This window comes from Vicugna pacos, chromosome 19, assembly GCF_048564905.1.
Source record: "Vicugna pacos chromosome 19, VicPac4, whole genome shotgun sequence".
Classification (NCBI taxonomy): Eukaryota; Metazoa; Chordata; class Mammalia; order Artiodactyla; family Camelidae; genus Vicugna; species Vicugna pacos.
The window spans coordinates 1,042,944-1,065,606 of record NC_133005.1 but is presented as its reverse complement, the minus strand read 5'-3'; the positions used below and the strand labels follow the sequence as shown (position 1 = coordinate 1,065,606).

Below are 22,663 nucleotides of genomic sequence, written 5' to 3'. Positions count from 1 at the left end.
AGGCCTGCAGAGCTGGGGGCGGGCTGGGTGGGTGTTCCCGGGCCCGAGACCACCCCTGACCACTGCCCTCCACCCGGTGGGGACAACCTCCAGGACAGGAAGCCACCCCAACCTGTGCAGTCCAGCCAGGAAGGACTCCGACACACTGCTGGTAACTTCCACTTTATTTACTGCACAGGGTCACAGACTCTCTGAGGAGGTGCAAGTTAGTCACAGGGTTAGTTTTCACAATACAGCCCTCCGCGATGGCATGAGGGGGCAGAGGCCGCGGCCGGGCCCCGACCCGGCTCCCCGTGGGCGGGTGGGCGGCCACGGGAGGCATGCTGGGCCGCCGCGTCCCCCAGAGCGCCCTGGTGCTGGGGATCTAACGCGTGCTATCGGAGGAGACGACAGATGCACACACGGGTAGTGAGACCGTCACATGTGGTCACGACTGTGCAAAATACTGGTTTAAAAGCATTAAATGACAAAGGAGCTCACACAAGGTATTAAAACGTTGCCACAAAAAGCTAAGCTTTCCTGTAAGAAATTTTAACTCACTTTATCAATTTGCTAAAACACAGAGACTGTAACATAAGCAGTCATCACACTTCATTCACGAACAACGGCCCACAAACCCTGGAACACTAACCCGGGCTCTGAGTCACAGCCACGCCTGCCACGAGCAGCGTCCGAGGAGGGAGGTCCGGGTCCCGCTCCCGCTCCCGGGCTGTTGCTCCTCGCTCTCCTTTGCTGTCTGGCAGGCCTGCTGTGGCCGCTGCAATTAGTTACTCTCTTCATGTAAAACATTAAAAACAAAAAACCTCAACCCCGCCACTGATCCCAGTGTTCATCTCAATCCACATCACCCCGACTGACGTTACAGAATGCTGCCGAATCCGCGTCTCGGAACCACAGCCCTGCAGGCGGCGTCCGCAGGGGGCGGCGGAGACGCTAAGGGAGTGGCCGCAAAGACATCGCGAGGGGTTTGTTCTGTGCGGTCAGACCAGGAGCTCCTTCCAACAAGCGACACCGACGTCCGAGGTGAGCAATGGAGCAAGGCTGCACAGAAACGTGTGCAGTGCCACCTCCTGTGTCACGTGGATGTGCAGTGCCACCTCCCGCGTTGCGTGGATGTGCAGTGCCACCTCCCGTGTCACGTGGCAGGGAGTTTCACCTGTGTCAACACTGTCCTCCCAGGGCAATAAACACACATCAGACATAAAACAAGAGCACATCTAGGTACAGGGTCAACATGTCACAGACGGGCAGGGCCCAGCGTCCTAGGTCAACAGAGCACAGATATGAGCCAAATTAACAGGACAGAACCCAAGCCCACAGGCTAGACCAGTCTACCGGCACAGAGCAGGCTCTCCCGGAGACGTGGGGCTCCTTCCTGGCTGGGCACACGTGAACCTCGGCACCATGTTCACCCCACCGAGCCCGACACGCCCAGTAAGTGGACAATTCATGACACACTTTGCTAAGCCTGACGTGAGTCCCCTGCAGCCCTGCTGAGCATGGACGTGAGGGGCGTGTGGGAAGGTGCACGAGCACGAAGGGGGGGGGACGAGCCGCTGAGCCCCCCTGCGTCAGGGCGAGGACAAGCAGGACAGGAAGCCCCGACCTCACGGAGCTGCGCGTGCGTGTGCGCGAGGGCAGCAGGCCCACCCACGCCCGTCCACACCTGGGCCGCCAGCAGACATGGCTGTTCCTGACACTCACGCGTGCGCTCAGTGTCCAGCACAACATAAAACCCACGGAAACTGGTCACTAGCACCATCAAAAGAATCACGAGAAAGCAAAGAGAAGAAATTTCCAACGAGGAAAGTCATCGATGATGCCTAACAGGTGTCCTGCGCTGCAAGCCACGTTCAGAGAACACATCCAGGCACAAGGTCACAGAGAAGCTGTAAAGCGTCTACAGAGCGGGGGGCTGGGGGCCAAGGCCAAGGCCAAGGCCGTCGGGTGCGGCAACATGAACCGAAGCGCTGCGCGGACCACAGTGACACAGCGAGGCTCGGAAGCAGTTCTTAGAGCTCTGGGGACTCTGGCGGGTGGATGGTCCATCCCACCCGCCTGCCTCACAGGGACGCACGCAGCTGCTCACACACACGCACACACGCACAGCCGGGCTCGTGTGCAATGAAAACAAGCCATTGAGCGGGCACCCTGGCGTGGTCACGGGCCCAACACGGAACTCAGGAGGGCCGCAGCCGCCCAGGGCGCCAGCCTCACTTCAGGTCCCCGTCGCCCTCGCCGTCCCCCTGGATGGACTTCTTGATGCGAAGCAGCATGGTCGTGAGCCACTGGTCCAGGCGGGATATCGAGTCAAACTCCTTTACCTGGTTCAAGGGCAGAGAACGGGGTGACTCCGTGGAAAACACCAGAAACTGCTGAATACTTCCACTGACGACCACTTTCACCTGCACTCCACTTTATAACTTTCCCACCATCCCGCGACTGTTACGATGAAGTTAACGACACGCTCCCATAAGGACAGCAGACCCCGTCCAAGGCTGAGGCAGCGTGGAGGTCACCGCTGCGCCGATGCCTGCTGGACAGGGAGCGGGGACAGCAGACGCAGGGTGTGCGGGGGCACAAGCCCCCAGCCCCGCCCAGCCCCGCCCACCACCAAGGACGGACGCACAGCCGCACAAAGGCCATTCCCACCGCTGCTCCCAAGCCAGGATGGATGAATGAATGAAGGACACTGAGAAATTCACTCAATTCTACACGTAAGATGGAAAAAGATGGGAAAACAGGAAATTGATGAACGTGAAAAAAAAATTCCCATTTATTTTAGGCCAAGAATGTAACACACTCTCACTGCTTTGTTTTTATGTTTGAAATTTAACTGATGAGATCTGACTGCTTTTACTTTACTGTTTAGGGATCCGATTATTTTCCAAAGGAAACACCCCAAGAAGTAACAGCCGCGTGTGACGTGCGTCTGTCTCACAGCTAACGCAGCGTGGCTCGCAGAAGGTCCGCCTGCGAGGTCCATGGGAGCTAAAAAGCACGCCTTTTGGAAAACACGCTTCGGTGAACCCCAGTGATGTCCAAAGGAATGCTCAGCATTTCCACAATGAAAAGAAAAAGGACCTTCTGTGACTTGAACCTTCAGGAAACGTGCTACTCCCAAAGGAGAACTTACTGCTTCCGTGTAAGCCTCACTGTTCTGTTCTTCATGAGCTTCTAGGAGTTTCTGGAGCAAAAATATGGAAAAATCAGTTTGGCAGGTTAAAAAGGTCCACCCACGAGCACTTTACATACAGAAACAGCCTTGGTGTCGCCCTGACGCGCTGCCAGGTCCTCACGACGGGGACCGGCTCAGACACAGCCAAGGTGAGCCCGAGGAGGGGCGCGGCTCTGTGTGAGCACCCCCAGTGGCCAGCGAGAGCGCAGCGCCGGGGCGGCCGGGCCCCACCCGCTCACCTTCAGCAGTTTACATTCTCTTGAGTCAGTGAACGCTGGGAACATCTCCTCGTACTTCTCCAGAGCGAGCTGCGGGGGAGACCACTCGTTAACCTCTGAGCCGCTGAGCCGGGAACCCGCGCTGACGTGCTGCGCACGCCGGTGCCGCTGACCGACGTGCTTCTCACGTGCACACGAGAACGCCGCCAGACGCTGCATCGGACCCACCCGTGTTCTTCCAACCACATATTCTGAACTTCCAGTTAAAAATAAACATCTAAACCAGTTCTTCTGAGTGAGGCTGCGCCAGAGAAGACAACGTGCACCAGACCTAATCTCAAGACCCCCCAGACCAGGCGCCTGTTTCTCCCTGAGCAGACGCGTCTCCCCCACACCGCCCAGCCTCCCCGACGCCCGAGGGGCCTCCTCCTCCCAGGGGGAGCCCCGACACCGCCGACACTACGGCTGCACCGTCGCTGCGCCTCCCAGCCCTCAGCCTGCTTTTCAGTCTCTCCCCATCCTCACTCCAATTTCATCTCTGAGTTTGCAAAAAGATGTTACGGGGAGAGGGGAGGCTGGCAGGGTAGGGCTCAGCAGTAGAGCACGTGCTTAATTAGCATGCACGAGGTCCTGGGTTCGATTCCCAGTACCTCTATCTAATTAGGCATTAGTAACCCTAATCACCCCCCCAAAGCCCCCCAATTTTAAGAATAAAAATAAAAAAGGATGTTATTTTAGTTTTACTGCCTCCCCTCAGGCCTGGAATTTCTTTAAATCAAAACTATGAAGGGAGCGTGGTCCGGGGGCCTTAGTTTAAGGACAGGGCTGCGGCAGCTGCTGTGGGGACATCGCAGTTGGGACAGGGTCACAGCACCAGCGCTTAGGTCATGCTCCACGTGCCGGTTTGGTCTTGCTGTTGGCAAGGCCGCCCGAGGCCACGCTCCCGGGTGATGCCGCCAACACCAGCACCGGCGGGCTCTCACCTTGGCGTTCAGCTCGTCTACAATGAAGTGGCAGAGGGCGGCCTTGAAGAAGTAGTCCTTCGCACTGTACTTCAGCAACGGGTTGTCCATGGTGCTGGCCCCGACCTAGGCAGAGAGCAGGGTCAGCCTGGCCAGGGCCGCCTGCCAACCAAGGGCAGGCTGACATGCCTCTGCTCCTCGGGAAGCGCCCTGTGTCTCACGTGAAGTAAGCGAGGAAGTACATTCTTATGGCCGAATGTCATAAACTGGAAACTGTTCTTAGACCAGAAGCAATATTTAACACATAAAGTGCTGACCTGATGAAAAATGACTTGGGCGACTTCCACATCCAGGCCGGAAAAGACACGCCTTCCTGTCCCTCCTGTGAAAGGCAACTAAAGGCCCTGCTTCTGTCACGTGAGCTAGTGTCAGGGTTGGAAGGTGGGGGCAGAGCAGCCAGGGACACACGGAGGACAGTGCCCTGGGCTGCCTTTTTCTTGCGTGATCTCTGACGTGGGACAGAACAAGCCAGCGACCCATAAACGGCAGTGGGTGGAGTGAGTCTGCCCGTCTGGCCAGAGGGCCAGGTGAGCAGGACAGAAAGCATCCACGCCGATGGCAAGCACTCCCCTCCAGCCACATTCCCGACAGCAACGCCCAAGAGAGACGAGACACCCCTCCCTGGGCCTCCCACTCAGGGACTCCAGGGCGGGAGCAGGAGCCCGCTGGCACCCCCTGCACCCCGCAGAGGCAGTGCAGACCACACGGGGGCTGGGCTCCCTCCTCCCAGCAGGGCCGAGGCGCCCTCGCCTCCCAGCTGCGTGGCCCCAGGAGAGCCCAGTGCAGGGTGACCTCTACTGCCACCCGACAGTAAGGAGGCGGCAGGAGGGGAGCCTGAACTGCTCCCCTAACCTGGCAGAAGCACGGAGACACCCCTTCCCAGCCAGAGCTGCGTCCAGGGAGCCCGCTGAGAGCAGAAGCCTAACAAAGCCCAGTCCCCTAACGCATCGTGAGAACACCCAGCGCTCAGCTGGAACTCCAAACACCAAAAGGGGAAGATCTCAAGCTGAATGAAAGAAAGACAACTAACAGATGACAGTTCTCAGTTAATAGAAACCCTGGAATTTTCTAATGAGGATTTCAAAGGAACCCTCCTAAAAATGCTTCAGCGAACCATCAGCCAAGTGCTTGAGACTAGAGTTCAAGCCACAGCATCAAGGAAGGAAGATTCTCAGCAGAAAACCCTAGAAGATACAAAGACGAAGCGAACAGGGACCTCAGAACTGAAAGGCACAATTAATGACCTAACAAGGGGATGACTTCAACAGCAGAACAGAGGGAACCGAGGAAGGAATCGACAACCTGATGCGAGAACATTAAATCACAGTCTGAACAACAGAAAGAAGACAGAGGGAGAGAAAGGGCCCAGGGCCTCACAGCCTCCGTGATGATGAAACAAGGCTCATCTGGGCTGAGTCCCGGGGGAGGCGGGCAGAGCGGCTAGGATACACTTGTAGAAATGATGGCTGAAAATTTCCTAAATTTGGCAAGAAACATAAACCCGTAGATTCTGGAAGTTCAGTGAAATACAAACGGCACAAAAGCAAAGACACCCATGCCACGTACACTTCTGGAAACTGAAGACAAAGAAGAGCATCTTGAAAGTGGCCGAGAGAAACATCAGCTCACTGAGCAGGAGGACAACCTGAGTGACAGCACACTTCTCATCGGAAACCACGCAGTCGTATGGGGCACATTCCTCCAAGCACTGAAAGGAGAGAGCTGTCAGCCCAGGGCCACACACCCAGGGGAAACACGCTTCAGGAACGAAGGGGAGGTCAAAACTCCCCCAGACGCAGGAGCACCAGCAGACCTGCCCCAAACAGGAGGCAGAAGGCCGTTCTCCAAGCAGAAAGGAAACCCAGGAAGGAACCTGGGACGCCAGGAGTAAAGTGACCAGTGAGCCAAAGACGGGAAACAAAACGCGCTTCTCTTCTCCTCCTGCACTTCCTAGATGATGCTGAGACAGACACCACAAGGCTGACTGGCGGGGGCATGTGGAGGAAATATTCACAACATCGTATACTGAACATGGGAGGAAAAGGGACGGAAAGTAAGGTAAGATATCTGTATTTCCCTGGACTGAAAAAATGACACCACCATTAGCCTGGGACACGTTATGTAAATGCAGCATCTAACGCACTCACTCAAAACCTATTGGGTGATACACCCCAAACACTGCAGGTAATCCAGCACTAACTCCCTCGAAGGCAGGAAAAGGAAGCAGAAAAACAAAAAACAGAGCAAAAACAGAAAACAAAGAAACACAATGGCCAACTCCAACTCTAACACATCAATAATTACATTAAGTGTGAATGATCTAAACATACCAATTAAAAGACAGAGATTGGCAAAGCAGATTAAAAATATGGCCTAACTCTATGCCGTCCACAACAAACTCACTTCAATTATAACAACACAGACAGACTGAAAGGAAAAGGACGCAAAAATACACATGATACAAACATTCACCAAAGGAAAGCAGGAGAGGCTGGATTACTGTCACACAGACAGACTTCAGAGCAAGAAAATCACCAGAGACAGAAGGGAACACTGCATCATGACCGGCAGCTCACCAAGGAGACAGCAATCCTAAAACCTATGCAGCAGACAGAGCCGCGAAACACATAAAGCCCAGACCGACCGAGACAAGCGGCGGACAGATCCGCGGCTGCGGTCACAGACAGCACCCACCCCAACCGGAGAGGCAGACGGAGACTAGCAAGCACATGTGAGACCGCAACCCCGCCTCGGCCAGCGCCTGCAGAGCGTGCCGCCCAGCAGCAGCGAGGCCACAGGACGCGGGCCCAGACAGACTGGCTCTGCGCCGTAAGAGGAACCTCGACAAACGTGTGAGAACTGCAGTCAGAGTGTTCTCCAGCTACAACGGAATCAACCGGAGGTCAACACGAGAAAGACAGGAGGAACCTCTTCAAACACTTGGCAATCCAACAAGATGCTTGTAAATAATCCATGAAAATCAACAAACATAATTTAATATGTAAAAAAAAAGTAACAGAATTGTGAGACAGTCAAAGCAGCGCTCAGCGGGTAACTGACAGCACGAAAAATGCACACACGACAGAGGAAAATCTGTAAGCTAAGCTCCCACCCGCAACTCCCTAAAACAGAGCAAAATAAACCTGAAGAAAGTAGGATAGAAATCAGGGTAAGAGTAGGGATCAATGAAACTGAAAAATAGAGAAGACCACTGAATTCTACCAAATGTCTACAGAACGAACACCAGCCCTTCACAAGCTCTTCCAAGACACAGAAGAGGAGGGGATACTCGCCAACTCACCTGCGAGGCCAGCATCACCGTCTACCAAGCCAGACGAGGGCGTCACGAGAGAAAACTAAACACCCCTGTGAGTACAGACGCAGAATCCCTAACGAACACCAGACAAGCAACTCCAGCTACTCACAGAGGGGGCTACACACCGTGGCTCTGTGTTGTCCAAAAAGAGTCTTGCCTTTGCCCGGGATTCCTGGTAGGTGATCTCGAAGCCCTCAGAGCGTCCTGCCTGAGTGTTCCGTTTACCTGGGGGTCTTGGACAGTGTGGTTCGGCTCCACCCACGGAGGGGCTGGAGAACAAGGCCAGCCCCGTCCAGATGCCTGGGCCCCAGGAAACCCTGGACACCAGGTCTGGGTGCCTCTTCCACAGCGACAACACTGCGTGCTCCACCCGCGGCCGCCCGCACAGCTGCAGTCGGGGAGGACACCAGGAAGCTCGCACTCAGGACTCCCCCGATCTGGCCCTCAGCACCTCTTCCTGGGGCTGATGTTACTCTGCAACCTTCTGCTACAATAAACCGTGACTGTGGCCAGGCAGCTTTCACTGAGTTGAGTCCTTCCAGAGACTTGGAACCTGACAGTGCTCGGAGGAACCCCCAGCTGCTCAGCACTCGAGCAGGGCGCCTCCCAGGGACGCAAGGCTGGGCTGACACATGGAAACCAACCAACAAAGACATGTTACTAGAACAAAGGACAAGCCCCACAGGATCATCTCCCAGGATGCAGAAAAGCACTGACAAGACCCAACACGCTTGATGATGAGAACAGCACACCAGAAGAAGGTGAAGGGCAGCTGAACACCCCCAGCGGACACTGCCCTCCACGGGGAGGCAGGAGCTCTCCAAGACAAGGACGTCTGCTCTCCCCACCTCACCCATCACTGTCCGGGGTCTCGTCAGGGCGAAGGACAAGAAGATGAAGTGAAAGGTGTCCAGACTGCAGATGAAAAGCTACTGCTGTGTGCAGGTGACGTGATTTTTCTATAAAGAAAAGCTTAAAAAAATTAAAAAAAAAAAAGCCCACCTCACTAGAGCTACTAAACAAGTTCAGCAAAGTTGCCGTATATGAATTAGTCCTTAAAATCTGAAAAGGAAGTTGAGAAAACAATTCCATCTAAACAGCATCAAAAAGAATAAAACACCTAGAGGAGCACAGCCCCCCGAGAAGGAGCGCCCGGACTGCACGCCCCGGGGCCCCGAGACGCTGCTGAAGGGAATGAGGCGCCCGAAGCACAGACTGTCCACTCAATGGCAGTGAGGAGGAAACACTCTCCAAACTGGTCTGCAGAGTCCGTGTAACCCTCATCAAACCCCAGCTTCTCAGCAGACTGACCAGCTGACCCCAACATTCACATGGAAACACAAGGAACCTCGAATAAGCAAAACAATCTTGAAAAAGAACAAAGTCGGAGGACTCACACTGGTTCCAAAGCCTACCACCCAGAGCTACAGTCATCGCACCAGCATGGTTCCGGCATAAAGACACACCACCGACCAGGGAACAGAGCAGACAGCCCAGAAGTAAACCCTCACAGATGTGGTCGAGGAATTTCCAACAGGACCGTTCAACGGCCACAGGACAGTGTGTTCACCAAACGGCGCTGGGAGAAGTGGGCTGCCCACGCGGAATGTGGCTGGGCCCTTACCTCCACCGCACACACACATCAACTCATAACGGATGAAAGATTTAACCTAAGAGCTAAACTGTGAAACTCTTACAATGAAACACAGGGTAAAAGCTTTGTGACCTCAGATTGGCAACGGTTTCTTGGGTATGTCATGAAAAACAAGCTACAAAAGAAAAAGTAGACTGAACTTCATCAAAATGTAAAACTTTACGCATCAAGAAACACTAATACACTAATAACAGAGTCAAGAGGCAGCCCACAGAATGGGAGAAAACATTTGCAAATCACGTATCTGATAAGGGGCTAATACACAGAGCTGCTACAGCTCACACCAGGAGCAGCCCAACTCAAAGGCCAGCAGCGGACCTCAGCAGACCTTCCACCAGCCAAGGTGCACAGCGGCCAACAAGCTCAAGCAAAGAGTCTCAACGCTGCTAATCACCAGGGGAACGAATCTCAAAAGCACAAGGAGGAGTCACTTCCCACATCAGGGCAGCTATTATTGAAAAATAAACCAACCGGGAAACAGCAACTGTTGTGAAGTGTGGAGAGCTGGGACCTTGTATGCTGCTGCTGGGAACGAAAAATGGTGCAACCTGCAATTTGCCAGGAAGTTACAGATGGACTTTCCACATGCCCAGCACCCCCAGTCCTCGGGACATAACCAAGAGCTGCAAACGCCACCCCCAAAACCTGAGCGCAAATACTCACAGCAGCATTATTCCTAAGAGACCCAAAGTGAAAACAGCCCAAATCTCCCCTGGCTGATAAACGGTTAAACTGTGGAGTATCAGTCGCCCCATGGTACCCTGGGGACTAGCTCCAGGACCGCCGGGTACAACATCTTCGGGGGCTCGAGCCCACCAGGCCTCCCCCCACACCTGAGGTTCCACGCCTGCGGTTCTCCCACCACGAGGAGGGGAGAGCGGTGTCTCTCCGCGACGAAGGAAAGGCTTTAGAATGAGGCAGTGGTGCCGGCTGCAGAGCTGCGAGCGGGCTACAACTCACTGACCTGCACTCCGAGGATGGAGGACACGACATGCGAATCACACTTCAACAAAAGTCAAAATTAAACACAACGTTCAGGCACAGAGAGGACCGCAGCCGCCCACCTGCTCGTAGATCTCGATGGCTCTCTGGTACTGCTCCAGCTGTGCGGCGTAGGCCGCCACCTTCAGCAGACACTTGTTCGCCGAGCTGCAACCAAGACCAGGCAGGTTACGGCTCCAACACAGAGACGCCAAGAACGGAGAAGTCCGTCCGCCACCCCAACCGTCCAGCCCAGCGCGCTCACATGCCAAAGCCACGCGACGACTCCGGGGAGTGACACTTGCCTGTTGGACTCCTCCCCTTTGTAGTAATCAGCCGACTGCTCGTAATGGGCGATTGCCTGCAAACACACACGTTTTACTCAGACTGCGTGCTTGAAGAGCTGCGCTTAAAAACTGCAGTTGAACAGGGACTTTTCCTATAAACAAACCTGTCCAAACAGCAAACCTTCCACAACCCGGCCTCCTTTATTTTGGGAACGCAAGAAAGCACGCACTTCCAGGCGGCCAGTGGCCGACAGCTGCCCCACGGCAAACGCCCAGTCTGCCGCTCCCCTCCCCGACGCTCCTCACCAAAGGACGTAAGCAGACCCGTAGACCTGCCGGGAGCCATCTCCAGACATGGCCCATACACCGGAGTCCGCACCCTCCCCCAGGCCTCTTCCCTTCCCAGGAGGTGGAAGCCACAAACTGAAGGCGGCAGACCTTCTGTCCCGGTTCCCAGTAGCCACACAGGGCAGAACGTATTCAACCCAGTGCCCACACCACCATCCAACCCAGAGCAGCCACGGTGGGTCGTTCCTTTGGACCCACGGCTGCTACTGCTGCACAGACGCCCCTCACGGACACTCTAATGTCATCCAGAATCGGGGTGCCGCCTCCCACCCAACACGGCCGGGCAGGAGTGACGGTTGTGGGGGTGCAGAGGCTGCAGGCTGGGGAGCCAGAAGCCGCTCTGGCTGGGGTGTAGGGTTCAGCGAAAGAAAGCATCTGTCAAGTCGGAAAGCGGAACACGTGGCTGCCGGGGCAGAAACTCGGGAAAAGGCGCTAAGGGGCAGGTGACGGGCGTGTGGTTTTTAGTAAGGCTGGCAAGAGAACTCCGCAGAGCCAGCTGGTTTGCAGGCAACGATGAAACGCAGGGCCTTGCAGGTGGGAAAGGCCCGTGGCGCCTGTCCCCACATGGGAGGGACAAGCCCAAACAGCGTTTAATCCAGGGTCCATGGACCTGTATGCAGAGGCCCGGGACTGCCCTCGACCTGCCGCCCCACTGGGCTCCCAGCGACAACACATGCGGGGACGGGCGCAGCTGTGCCCAGAGATTCAACCTACGGACAGTGGACTTTCAACGCCGTATAGCTTTCCTGTGTCGTGAAATGCTTTTTCCCACCAGCAATTAAAAGTGTAAAGACTGTTCTCAGCTTGCGGGCCCAGGTGCCCCGGGGAGAGTGGCCCTACCTGCTCCACGGACCACAGGCCAGCACCCCCATTCAAGCCAGGACAGGGCACGGGGACGCTAGGAGCTGCACCAGGAGACCCCTCGGCTGGGTGGACGAGGTGCAGGGCCACCTCCGCAGCCACAGAGCCCGCCCGCCGTCTGGACCACAGGCACTGGGGCCAGTTTGTGAAGAACAGACGCTTCCATGCTGAGCAGTGATGTCTGGGGCCTGCTGGGCAGCCGTGGAGCCCACTCTGATGAACTAACAGGCCCCACACGAGTTCTCTCGGTATTACGTACAAGAGGAGAAAAACTGAAACCAATTTAGGTGGTTCCCTGTAATGGGCCACTGGACTAAGCAGAGAACAATGATGGAAAGTACCAATACAGAAGGTTCTCGAAATGTCAAATAAAAAACAGCCATAAAAAGACACATACAAACACAGACACGTGGAGGAGACAGCTGGAGCCTGTCCCTCTGGAGCAGTCGGAGCTGCCACACACACAGACACAGACACACACACACACACACGGGACCCTGGCTGACGCGCACACACCCACCAGCATGCAACACTAGCTCTGCACCAGCCAACACAGCCGCCTGCAAGGTTGTAAGCAGCGGGGACACACTGCTGACGAGGACCGCGAGGTGCGGACACACACAGGACACTTCGAGCCACCAGGACCAGGGAGCGCGCAGTGAGAGAGGGCAGACCCAGCCCCAGGCACCCGCACCATGGCGGGGAGGAGAGAAGGGACCAGCCAAGGGGGGTACATGCGGGGGCAAGGGTGGGCAGAGACCAGGTGGGCACAGTGCTCTGGGAGCCGAGGGAAAAGGTGCCACCGCAGAGGAGAAGTGAGGTGGGGTGGAGGTTGGGCTCTGAGCTCAGCGTCCCCACTGCCCACACACACCCTTCCTGACTCACACCTGCCATCCACAGCAAACACTGTCCCAGGCTGAGCCAAGGCCAAAGTCTGGGCGACAGTGGCTCAGCAAAGTCCCCTCCCTCCTCTCCTGCTGCTCCTGTGAACCTCAGCTCAGGAAGTGACTTGAGGGACATGCAGAGTGAACCACCCCACCCAGGTTAGGGCCTGATCTAAGGCATGTAATGCCCATCTGCCGTCCTCAGCCTCCCACAGGGCCATGCGGACGGGGCAGACGAGGGCCCTCGGAGGTAGGTTCTGACAGACACCAGCCAGAGCAGAGCACAGGTGGGCCTGGTCAGTCCGAACCAGCTCTCCTGCTTGGACACGCGCTCCAGGACAAGAGCCTCCCCACCCCAGGCCGAGGTCTCCCCGCAGCCCCACAAGGACGGCAGCCCTCTGGCCCGCACACACCTTCTCGATGTCCACCAGCTCTGTCTCGTAGATCTCGGCGATGGTGATGTGGTGCTTGGCCGCGATGGTGAACCTGCCCTGGGGAGGAACACAGGACGGTCACACCGGTCACGCCGGCTTACATGGCCGGAGCCATCTCCAGGGCTCCACCCCACAGCCGCTCAAGCAGGGCGCGCTCTTACCATGTCTGTGTAAATGTCGATGGCTGCGTTTAAGCAGTTGATAGCCTCTGAAGCGAAGGCATTTAAGGAAAACAATGAAAAGTCCGTTCAGTCAGAGGGTTTGGTGAGCCTGCCTTCCTGGCTGTCACTAGAACCCTAGGAGGCCCCGTGCGGGGCGGAGAACGTGGCGCGCACGTCCACCCCTCCGGTGTGCCACGTGCGGCCCTGGACCGGCGGGGGTTGGTGCGGCGACCCCCTGCCCCGACGGTGAGGGCGATGCGGGGGCGGGCTGCGTTACCAGTGCTGCGGGGACGGGGCTCCTCAGCTGCTCAGCAGAGCCAACACTCCGCACGGAGTTAAGCCGCGCTGACTGTCAGGCTGCTAACCGCCGACAGGAGGAAAACCTCCATGGAACCGGAGCACCAACGAGCTACACTGACCTCCCAGACCAGCGGGCCAGCAGCTCCCACCACAGGCACGCTGTTCATGACACCGGCATGTGGCCGGAGGCTCCGAAATTACTGCCTTTGCTTTAAAGAGGCCTCAGTGCACGATGAGAAAGGCAAGGAGATTAACCAAAATAAGAGCCACTTCCCCCTAAGCTGCGTCAGAAGTGTGTATGGTCACCCCTTGAGAACTCAGAAAAGGAGACACACCAGCTGCCCACGGACCCTCTGCAGCCCGGCCGGGATTCTGCGGCACGTTTCCTGCCCACGTGCTCAGGGCCGTTCCTACAAGCACGCGTCCTGTGACCGCGGTCTCAGCTCCCGTGCACTGCTTCTGCTGTCGGGTGAGCACTTCCCAGCTCACTGAAGACCCCCGAAGCCCTCCGGGGGGCTGTGGTCCTGCCTCGCACTCTAGTGTGGGCAGGGGGTGACCCTCTCCGTCCGCTCTGTGTGCAGACAGTGCCCAGCTGTTCACTTCTGCACGTAAACCGTGATGAGCCTGACACAACAGCCCCTGAAATATCTTATTTCTGTGTGATATATTCGTAAGAGTCAGGACTTCTGAGTTAAAAGGTCGCCCAAAACAAAGGGAGATTCCACAGCCACCAGCACACGTGCAGAGGGAAGAAGTCAGGCTTCTCACCCCTAAGTGAACACGCCTCTAACTAAAAAGGAAAGGACGTGTGCAACACTTCCCTAAATACCCAAGATCATTCTTTCCTCCAAACCAATACTTTGAGAAAAACACTTTTAAAAAGCAAGATGACTTCTGCGTGCGTAAGCTGTCTGTAACTATTAGATTTTATGACCTCCTGAAACTGGATCTCCACACACAGCAGGAGTTCAGGAGAACCGCCCGTGTCCTTTAGTGAGCGACGCACACGTTCATCAGATTAAGGCAACAGGAAGACTGGTCAAATTAAAGCTAATTTCCAGGTCTGCACACGCAGCAGAGAGGGAGTTTAAGAAAACGCAACTGCCCACAGAACAGTCGGGATACATTTGACCCACCTTCTCCCTGTAAGAGCTTCCAGTGACACAGAAAGATCCCATCACCACGTCCCCACCGCCCCCTGGCAGCTCGGTGGGCAGCAGGCCGGGCGGGCGGGGCTCACCTTGGGGGTCTGCCTTCTTGTAGGCGTTCCCGGCGTCCACGAAGCTGGTGGCAGAATCGTGTTTGCTCTGCAGCTGCATGTGGAGCTTGGCTGCCTGACAGAATGCATTCCCTGCAGCTGGAGAAGATAGTTTCTGAGTTAAAGGAAGGTGCACGTGTCCCCATAGGGTGGCCCGAGTTCCAGGTCCACCCAGGGGATCGATAGTCACCTCCCCGGCTGCACACAGGGGCTGGAGAAACTGCCAGGACCAGGGAAAAAGGCTTCCATCCATCCTAAGCGCCCAGTGGCGGGTGTCCAGCTCTGACCCCACACAGACCCTACACCATCGGGGAGTCCTGCCGGGACACCTGGGGCCAGGGGACACCGTGGGCCAGGACACGCCCACCACCCTGTCTGCATCCACTGGTTTAGCCATCATCCTGAAGAAATGACTCTGGAGGCCCCTGGACAAGCAGTTTCTCAGACAGTGAAAACCAGGCCCACAATTCCAAAGTCGAAGTTTTTTCTTAAGTTAACGACCGAATCTGACCGAGACCCCTGAGGTTTCGACCGTGTCCCACCTGGTATGAAAGTGGTGCCCGGCCCAGGCCAGGGCCACCCAGGTCTCTGCGGGGACGCAGCCGGTGGGAGAGGGAGGTTCTGGATCAGGAACCGTGGATTCCAGAGCGGCTGCAAGTGGAGACCAGAGGTGGCCGGCTGCCCGCAGGAGTGAGCGGGCTGGGCCACGGGAACCAGGCCCGGGGAGGTGGAGCGCATGGCCTAGGCCGCAGCCACTGGGTCCCGAGGGCTGCAGCACCGGGCGCGCCAGGACCAGCGCAGCGCGGGGGCCTGAGCAGGAAGGTCGGGACTCACAGAACCCAAGAGCCGCCCCGTTAGGAAGAACGTGACCGAGAGAACCCAAACCTCTCAGAACTTAGAACATGTTGTCATGAACGCTTCAAAAACATTCAGAAAAGCACAGAGAACAGCGACAGACGCCTCCGAGCCCTGCTGGTTCAGGGCATCCACGCTGAACGCCTTTCTAGGAAACAAAAATCTGTACCCACAACGAGAAAGAGCAGGAAAAGAGGTCCAAGCGTGTGTGCGTATGACTGAGACACGATGCTGCGCACCAGAGACCGACACGCTGTGACCGACTGTACTTCAGTTAGAAAGGAAAAAACAAAGACACCCGACTCCTCCGCCACCCGAGCGCAGCCCCGTCTGGAGCCCTCCGCAGACGTGAGCCTCCTGGGGCTCCGGGCCTCTCCGGGGGGAGGAGAGGCGGGACAAGCCCGAACCCTGCTCCGCGCAGCTCTGAAAGCCCTGACCGACCATGCGGCCCGGGGACGGCTGGTCTGAGTGGACGCTGGCCCACGGCCAGCGCTGCGCTGGAGAAGCCACAACCCTTACGTCGGTGGACGTGAACCTGTGAACCAGAGGAGGGCTGCGCGGCAGCCAGAGTGCGAGCCGGCACGCAGCCCCCGGGGCGCGGCTCTGACAGGCTCGGCCTCAGACGTGGGTGGTGATCGCTTGGACCTTCCACGTGAAGCGCTTCCAACAGCCTGGCTCCAGCCACATGGTGGCCACTTCCACCATCACGTGTAAATCCATCCTGAGACCGTACCTGTGCTCTGTGCGTTTAAATACCAGCATTTCATTGACAACCAAGTCCTCCCTTCCCACCAGCAATGTCACTTCTGGCAGCTCACCTGTGCTGGCCGTCGCAGAACAACCACAGCCGCCACTTTGGCCACGCGGTCCGACCATGGCTGGCGGAGAGAGCACGGCGCCCAGGCCCTCCTGGGCCAGCTCCATGTCCCCAGACAGCCTTAAGGGCGTTGGTCTCACAAGCTCACACTCTCACCTTCCAAAACGAGCTGCTGGCTTGCTTCCTCAGTCTGAGCACTCATTCCAGCCCAATCTCTCCACACCTGGAGGTGTCTTTAGAGGAGCGTGTGCTCAACCAGAGTCACCTCCTTCCTAGACCCAACTTCTTCAACTGTAAAGCGTCTGACACCTGCCAAGATGATCTCTCAAAAGCTGAGTGTCAAACGAATCAGCTAAAGAGGTGCAGTGGTGTCATGATCAGCATCCCTGCAACATGGACGTCATTTCAGAGAACTGGCAGTTACTTATTCACGACACAGATGTCCTGAGCATCCGCTGTGCAGCAGGTGCTGGTCCAGCAGAGAGCACACACCCTGGCCCCCCAAGGCCTCCGTTCCGAGTGAGGGACGGGACACAGCAGAGCACAGACAATACAGATGAGTAAAGGGACTTCAGGAGCATGGAGACAGCACCCCAGACACGAGGCGCCCAGGAGGGAAACACAAGCCCCCTTAGGTGGTGATGCCCCTCGAAAGGGATATCCAAAGCTTAGAGCAGCTGGTCTCCAGATTAAAGATATCAAGGTCCTTTTAGATAAGATTGCTCTTTACCTATGATGACAGGACCTGAACCACACAGGAGCTGTGAATGAATGCTGAGCGAATACTCCTCCCCTCCGTTGAAAAAGCACATTGTAATTCAGGTGTCAGTGCATTCTGGAAACAGAACACACCCTTTCAACCCAAAACTAAACCCACAGAGGAATTTTACAGCCAGAAAGGCCCTCTGAGAGCCATCCAGTTCACCAGCATCGTCTCCACTGAAACGGTTTCAGCGTCAGCCTCAAAAGCAAGTGGGGAGGTCGAGACACAGCACCCTCCAGGTTACACAGTGTGACGGGCCGGCCGTCTCCACCGCGCTGGGAAAAGCACTCGAGGAGGGCAGGCCCCCCCAGGTCACCTGCAGGTACGAGGGCCGGGGACCCACACGCTGCAGGGCAGCAGCCGTCCGGCCTTCACCACAGAGACGCGCACCACAGAACTCGTTTCCGGGCGCAGGGGATGGATCTGCTCCTCAGATCAGTGTTGGAAAGAGCCACCCCCTCTCAGAACAACGAAAAGAACCCTGCTGATGTCATTTCGCGTCATTCCCCTGAGCAGGAAGCCTGATGCTGGGAAGGGCCAAGTTCGGTGGGCTTTACAGCCATCACACCCCATGGCTGCGTCTCTCGTGGACCACAGCACACAGGTTATCACAGACTGAGGAGCGGTCGGAAGCTCTCCGCAGGGTCCAGGTAAAGGAAAGCAGGCGTTTCTGTCCAGCCCACTGGCTTTCAGCAAGTTTTAGTGCAGCTTTCTTCCCTGTGGGCTTACTGGAGTACATCAGCAAGAAGCCAAGGCTCCCCTTCGTAACGCCACGTAAGTTCAGGTCTTTCTACTAAGTGGTTCCCAGACACTGAAGCAGACCCGGTCTCCAGGCTTTAGTCAGGGCGCCTGGGCCCTGCCCTGGTCCATGGAGCTGACACCTGCTCCCGGCCGGCAGTCTCTACGGGGAGGCAGACAGGGACTTCCTCCCTCAGAGATTTTAAAGTTATTCAGCTGAAAAGCAAACAAAGTTCTGTCTACGTACCACTCCAGTTCTTGGCCATCTTGAACATATTTGCAGCTCTGGTATACATTTCACAGGCCTCTTCAATTCTTGTGTTTCCTCTGAAAAATATTTAAAAATGAGGCTCAGTTTTACTGGAATGACCATCCACATCCCCCCCCAACAAGGAACACTTAACGAGCACTTGCTGCTTGCCAGAGCAGCATGACAGAATCTTAGCAGCTGCTCAGAGGGGGTGCTCTAATCACCCCGTATTCCAGATGAGGAAACCGAGGCCCACGACAGCGACCAGGGAAAGCTCACACAGCAAGGACGCCGCGAATGGACACTCAGACGCAGATCTGGCCGGCCCCAGAGCCTGCGCCCTCAGCCAGAGTCCGTTCCACACATCAAAAGTGAGGTTTTATTCATTCTGGGAAATGAGACGTCCATTTTCCAAAGGAGATTAAATTTTGAAAGACATTGTGATTCTATCAACATCCACGAGTGCAGCACTGTGTTCACTCAGACTTAAAAGTAAATATAAAACCCAAAGCCAGAGCAGGAAGGCGCCAGGCTGTCGCAGGGACGCAGGGGGCCCAGGGGCCAGCCCGCCGGGCAGGAGTCTGCTCGGGACTTCCTCCCAGGCAGCCAATCCCGCTGACAGACAGCCTTAGCTGCTTAGAAATTTCTTCTCACATAAAGACAGACAACCCTCTGCAACGTCACCCTCGTTCTCAGCACACAGAGGCCGGGCACAGTGTCCCTTCACCTGTCTGTCCACACCGTGAGCATGCCAGAACCAGTGGACCCAGACCAGGCAGGCTCTGTGCAGCCCACGTCAGGAAGGGCTCGGAGGGGAGGACAGACGTAAGGACAGAGACAGGAGCAGCCAAGCTGACCCCGGAAGCAGGCAGCAGGGTGAGTGTGGGGGCAGGCGGAGGGCGGGGGAGGGCACAGCAAGCTCTTTCACTCCTGTGACCCCACTGTGCACCAGCAAATGGCAGGTCATACACCTACACCTCCAGGTCGTTACAAAGATCAAAGGAAGTAGTCCGGGTGTAGCTGCCACTGCAGGGCCAGACCCAGGGGAAGTGCCGATCCTGGTGACCATTATAGTTAGACCCACCCACTGAAGGTGTATGAACTTTTGGGAGTATGTCTGTCTGATAAGGGACTTGTACCTGGAAGATATAAAGAACTCTAACAACTCAATAATAAAACGACCAATAAGCCAATTAAAAATGGGCAGAAGATCTGAATAGACACTGCCCCAAAGAAGATACAACCCCACCTCCCCCCAGAAGATACAGGCCATCAGCCCCTGAGGAGAGGCTCAACACCGCCAGCCAGCTGAGAGACGCACGTCAAAGCCACACACGAGACGACACTTCCTTCCCACGAGGCGGGCTGCAACCAAAAGACAGACCTAACGGAGGACATACACAAACAGGGACCTCGTGCCCCTCGTGCAGGCGGCCAGCGGTGCAGCCTCGCTGGGCAGCAGTTCGGCAGCCACTCAAAAGGTCAAACACGGTCACTACGTGACCCAGAAGCTCTACCCCAAGGTACCTCCCAAGAGAAATGGAAACATCAGTCCACACAAGAACGTGCCTACAAACGTCCACAGCAGCACTGTCCATGACAGACAAAAGTGGAACCGATCCAAGAGTTCATCAACCGACGAGCGACAGGTAAAAAGGTGGCACACAGACGGCGTGTGCTGTCGCACAGTAAAAAGGAGTGAATGCCGATCATGCCCCGACACACGGGCCTTGGTAACGTCGTGTGAGCGGCAAGCAGCCCAGACGAGCGCGCCATGCACAGGAAAGGTCTCCAACAGGCAGACCCTGGAGACAGGAGACAGAACACAGGCTGGAGGCTGCCTCGAGCTGGCAGTGCTGGAGAGTAAGGGGGTGGGTAGACTTTCTTTTCAGGGTGATGAAAATGTTCTACAATCAGCTGTCGTCACGGTCCCACAGCTTTGCGACTGCCAAGACTACTCAACTGGACACGTGAATGGGTGCCCTCCGGGGGCTACGTCGCTCGGCCAGTGGCAGGACGGCAAGGAACCACAGCAGAAATGAAGAGTCCGAACGAGCAGAGCCTTCTCTCACTTACACCTTCTTGTGCCTCTTTCTCCACCTCAGAGCTACATTTTAAAAAAATTAGTTAATTATCCCAAAGGAAAATTCCTAATTGAGAAAGTTTTCCATCGTAGCCATAGCTCCTTGGAGCAAACTGAGGCCTGCCATTTTGTCTTATTTTTCTAAAGCGTACCAGGAGTCTTCAACTGTAATTATAGTGCACTCATTCTTATTAAAGGTTTCCAAATCAAACCAGCTTAATTAAAATGCACTTTATCCTATTATTTTCAGAGGCAGAGGCAGCTAGGAGCACCAGAACGCCTACATCACGTCCGTCTTCTGCTGCGGATCTTCACAAGCTCATGTCGGCTTCATTTTTACAACAACTGTGAAAGCTGCTCTCTCCATGTTGCAGATGAGAAAACTGTACCTGGAGGTCAGGCTCGCCAAGGTCATCCCGTCAAGGTCTGTGGTGGAGCTGATACCTGGCGTCAAGTTCAGTGATCTTTATAAAAGCAGTGAATGAATCCTGCTAGACTCAAGACCCTCACCTCTCCAAAACAGAGTCACCAGAAGTATTCTCGTTTTTAAAAGCACCAGAAAACTCATTTGTCATAAACAGACACAACCTGAACAATTCATGAAAAATGTGCTTTTAAATCACTCCAAAGGCCTACTGGGTTCTGCACATGTGAAAGTCAATTTGTGTTGTCCTTAAAATGTATTTAAGGACAAATATTCCAAATTCACCCTCAAATGCTTCCATTGTTATCCAGAGCCCTGTGAGGTTAAAAAACCCTTCAAAAGAGGAACAGGTTTCTGCCAGGGAACCTACCTTACAAAGTGACAATTTAGTACATGGCACTGAACTGCCAGAAAAACTAGGAAAAAAAGAGTTCTCACCAGGAGGAGGTCAGAATGCTCAGAGTAACATTCAACTTCAGGGCTGCAAAAGTCTCTGTCCAACACCCCCAGCCCCTGCTCCACGGAGGTCAGCGTGGAGCCGCAGCCCCACAAGGCCCTGCCTCTCTTCATACCCCATCCTGCCTGCCCCACTCAGATGCTCAGGGGGGAAAAGGTCACAGTCAGTTATCTCAAAGAGCTCAGGTGGCATCAACACGCAGACAAGCCTGTTAATGCAGACTCCCCCGAAGTCTTGCATTTTCCTTGTCTTGGATGAGAGCAACCTATCCAGAGCCCCGGGAATCACCCCGACCAGAACACATGCGTGGGCGGGAGGCACCCCCACACGGCCCCCGGGGACTGGGGGCACACAGCACGAGGTGGGCCCCGAGGAAAGCGGGCACCTGCTGAGGCAGGACAGAGCTGCTCTGAAACCACAAGATGCAGAGTGGACGCATCACAGCTGCGACAGCGCCAACGCCCTGCCAATGCCAAAGCAGGGCTGGAGACAGAATTCAGCTCCCTCCCGCAACACCCCGAAGGGATGTCGCACTGTGTGGGAAGGCTGAAAACAGGGGTCTCCGGAGTGGTGCCAGGCCCGGGGGAACCACCGAGTCCGCTGGGAGAGCCGCCCCCCCAGCGCGCACAGACCGCCTCGGGCACCGGGCCCGTCACACAGGCCTCGGCAACGATGTTGATGACGCAGGGTCCGCAGGGAAGAAGCGGCCCTGGCCCCAGACTGGTGCGGCCTCCCCGTGTCCCCGTGGGGCGGGTGCCCCTCCTGGCACCTCCACGCCTCTCCATCCGGGAAGCACTCAGGACCCCACTGTTTAGGGTTTTTACAGAGGCTCGTTACAGAGGCAAGACTGATCCAATCCTCGACCGCGAGGGACTGGCTCAGTCCCCAGCCCCCTCTCCTCCCGGGAGGTCAGCGTGGGGCTGAAAGTTCCAGCCTTCTCATCACCGGCTGGTTCCACCGACAACCAGCCCCCCCTAGGGGCCCCCAGGAGTCACCTCGTAGCACAAGCCAGGCGGGGGTGAAGGGGCTCACTGTGAACGAGAGGGGACCCCTCGCCCTCAGCACTCGGGGTCACAGAGGGGCTGCACGCGTCTGTGCCAGGACCCAGACGAGAACAGACGCGGGGCTCAACTACATCCCGGCAGCGCAGCCGCGTGCGACTGTCTGCTCTGTGGTCATCCTTCCAGGAGCACTGCGTTTTCACCCGACCCTTCACATCTGTAATATCCACTGGTCCTAAAAGCCTGGAGACTTCCTAGTTTTCCCTGCAAGATGATTTCATTTCTGGGTTTAACCTATTTGTCTACAGTCCCACTCCCTCCACGTGAGGAGGAAGCAGAGACCCCGAAGGAGGGGAGACACAGAAGCCCCAGG

General features: G+C 56.1%; 1 protein-coding gene across 5 annotated transcripts in view; it reads right to left on the bottom strand.

The window, feature by feature from the left end:
- Window positions 1–146: 146 nt before the first annotated feature.
- The window catches only part of NAPB (NSF attachment protein beta), a 32,109-nt gene continuing 9,592 nt past the window's right edge, over window positions 147–22,663 (bottom strand). The window contains exons 2-12 of one of the 5 annotated variants that reach the window (XM_072943640.1): window positions 18,323–18,402; window positions 14,885–15,001; window positions 13,345–13,391; window positions 13,163–13,240; window positions 10,675–10,730; window positions 10,453–10,537; window positions 4,380–4,484; window positions 3,418–3,486; window positions 3,137–3,187; window positions 1,128–2,324; window positions 147–1,067 (exon numbers count right to left, since the gene is read on the bottom strand). In XM_072943640.1, the coding sequence (XP_072799741.1) occupies window positions 2,214–2,324; window positions 3,137–3,187; window positions 3,418–3,486; window positions 4,380–4,484; window positions 10,453–10,537; window positions 10,675–10,730; window positions 13,163–13,240; window positions 13,345–13,391; window positions 14,885–15,001; window positions 18,323–18,402 (799 nt within the window). In that variant the 3' untranslated portion in view covers window positions 147–1,067; window positions 1,128–2,213. Of the gene's footprint in view, window positions 3,188–3,417; window positions 3,487–4,379; window positions 4,485–10,452; window positions 10,538–10,674; window positions 10,731–13,162; window positions 13,241–13,344; window positions 13,392–14,884; window positions 15,002–18,322; window positions 18,403–22,663 lie in introns of all 5 variants that reach the window. The other 4 variants (XM_072943636.1, XM_072943637.1, XM_072943639.1 and 1 more) reach the window with 4 other exon arrangements.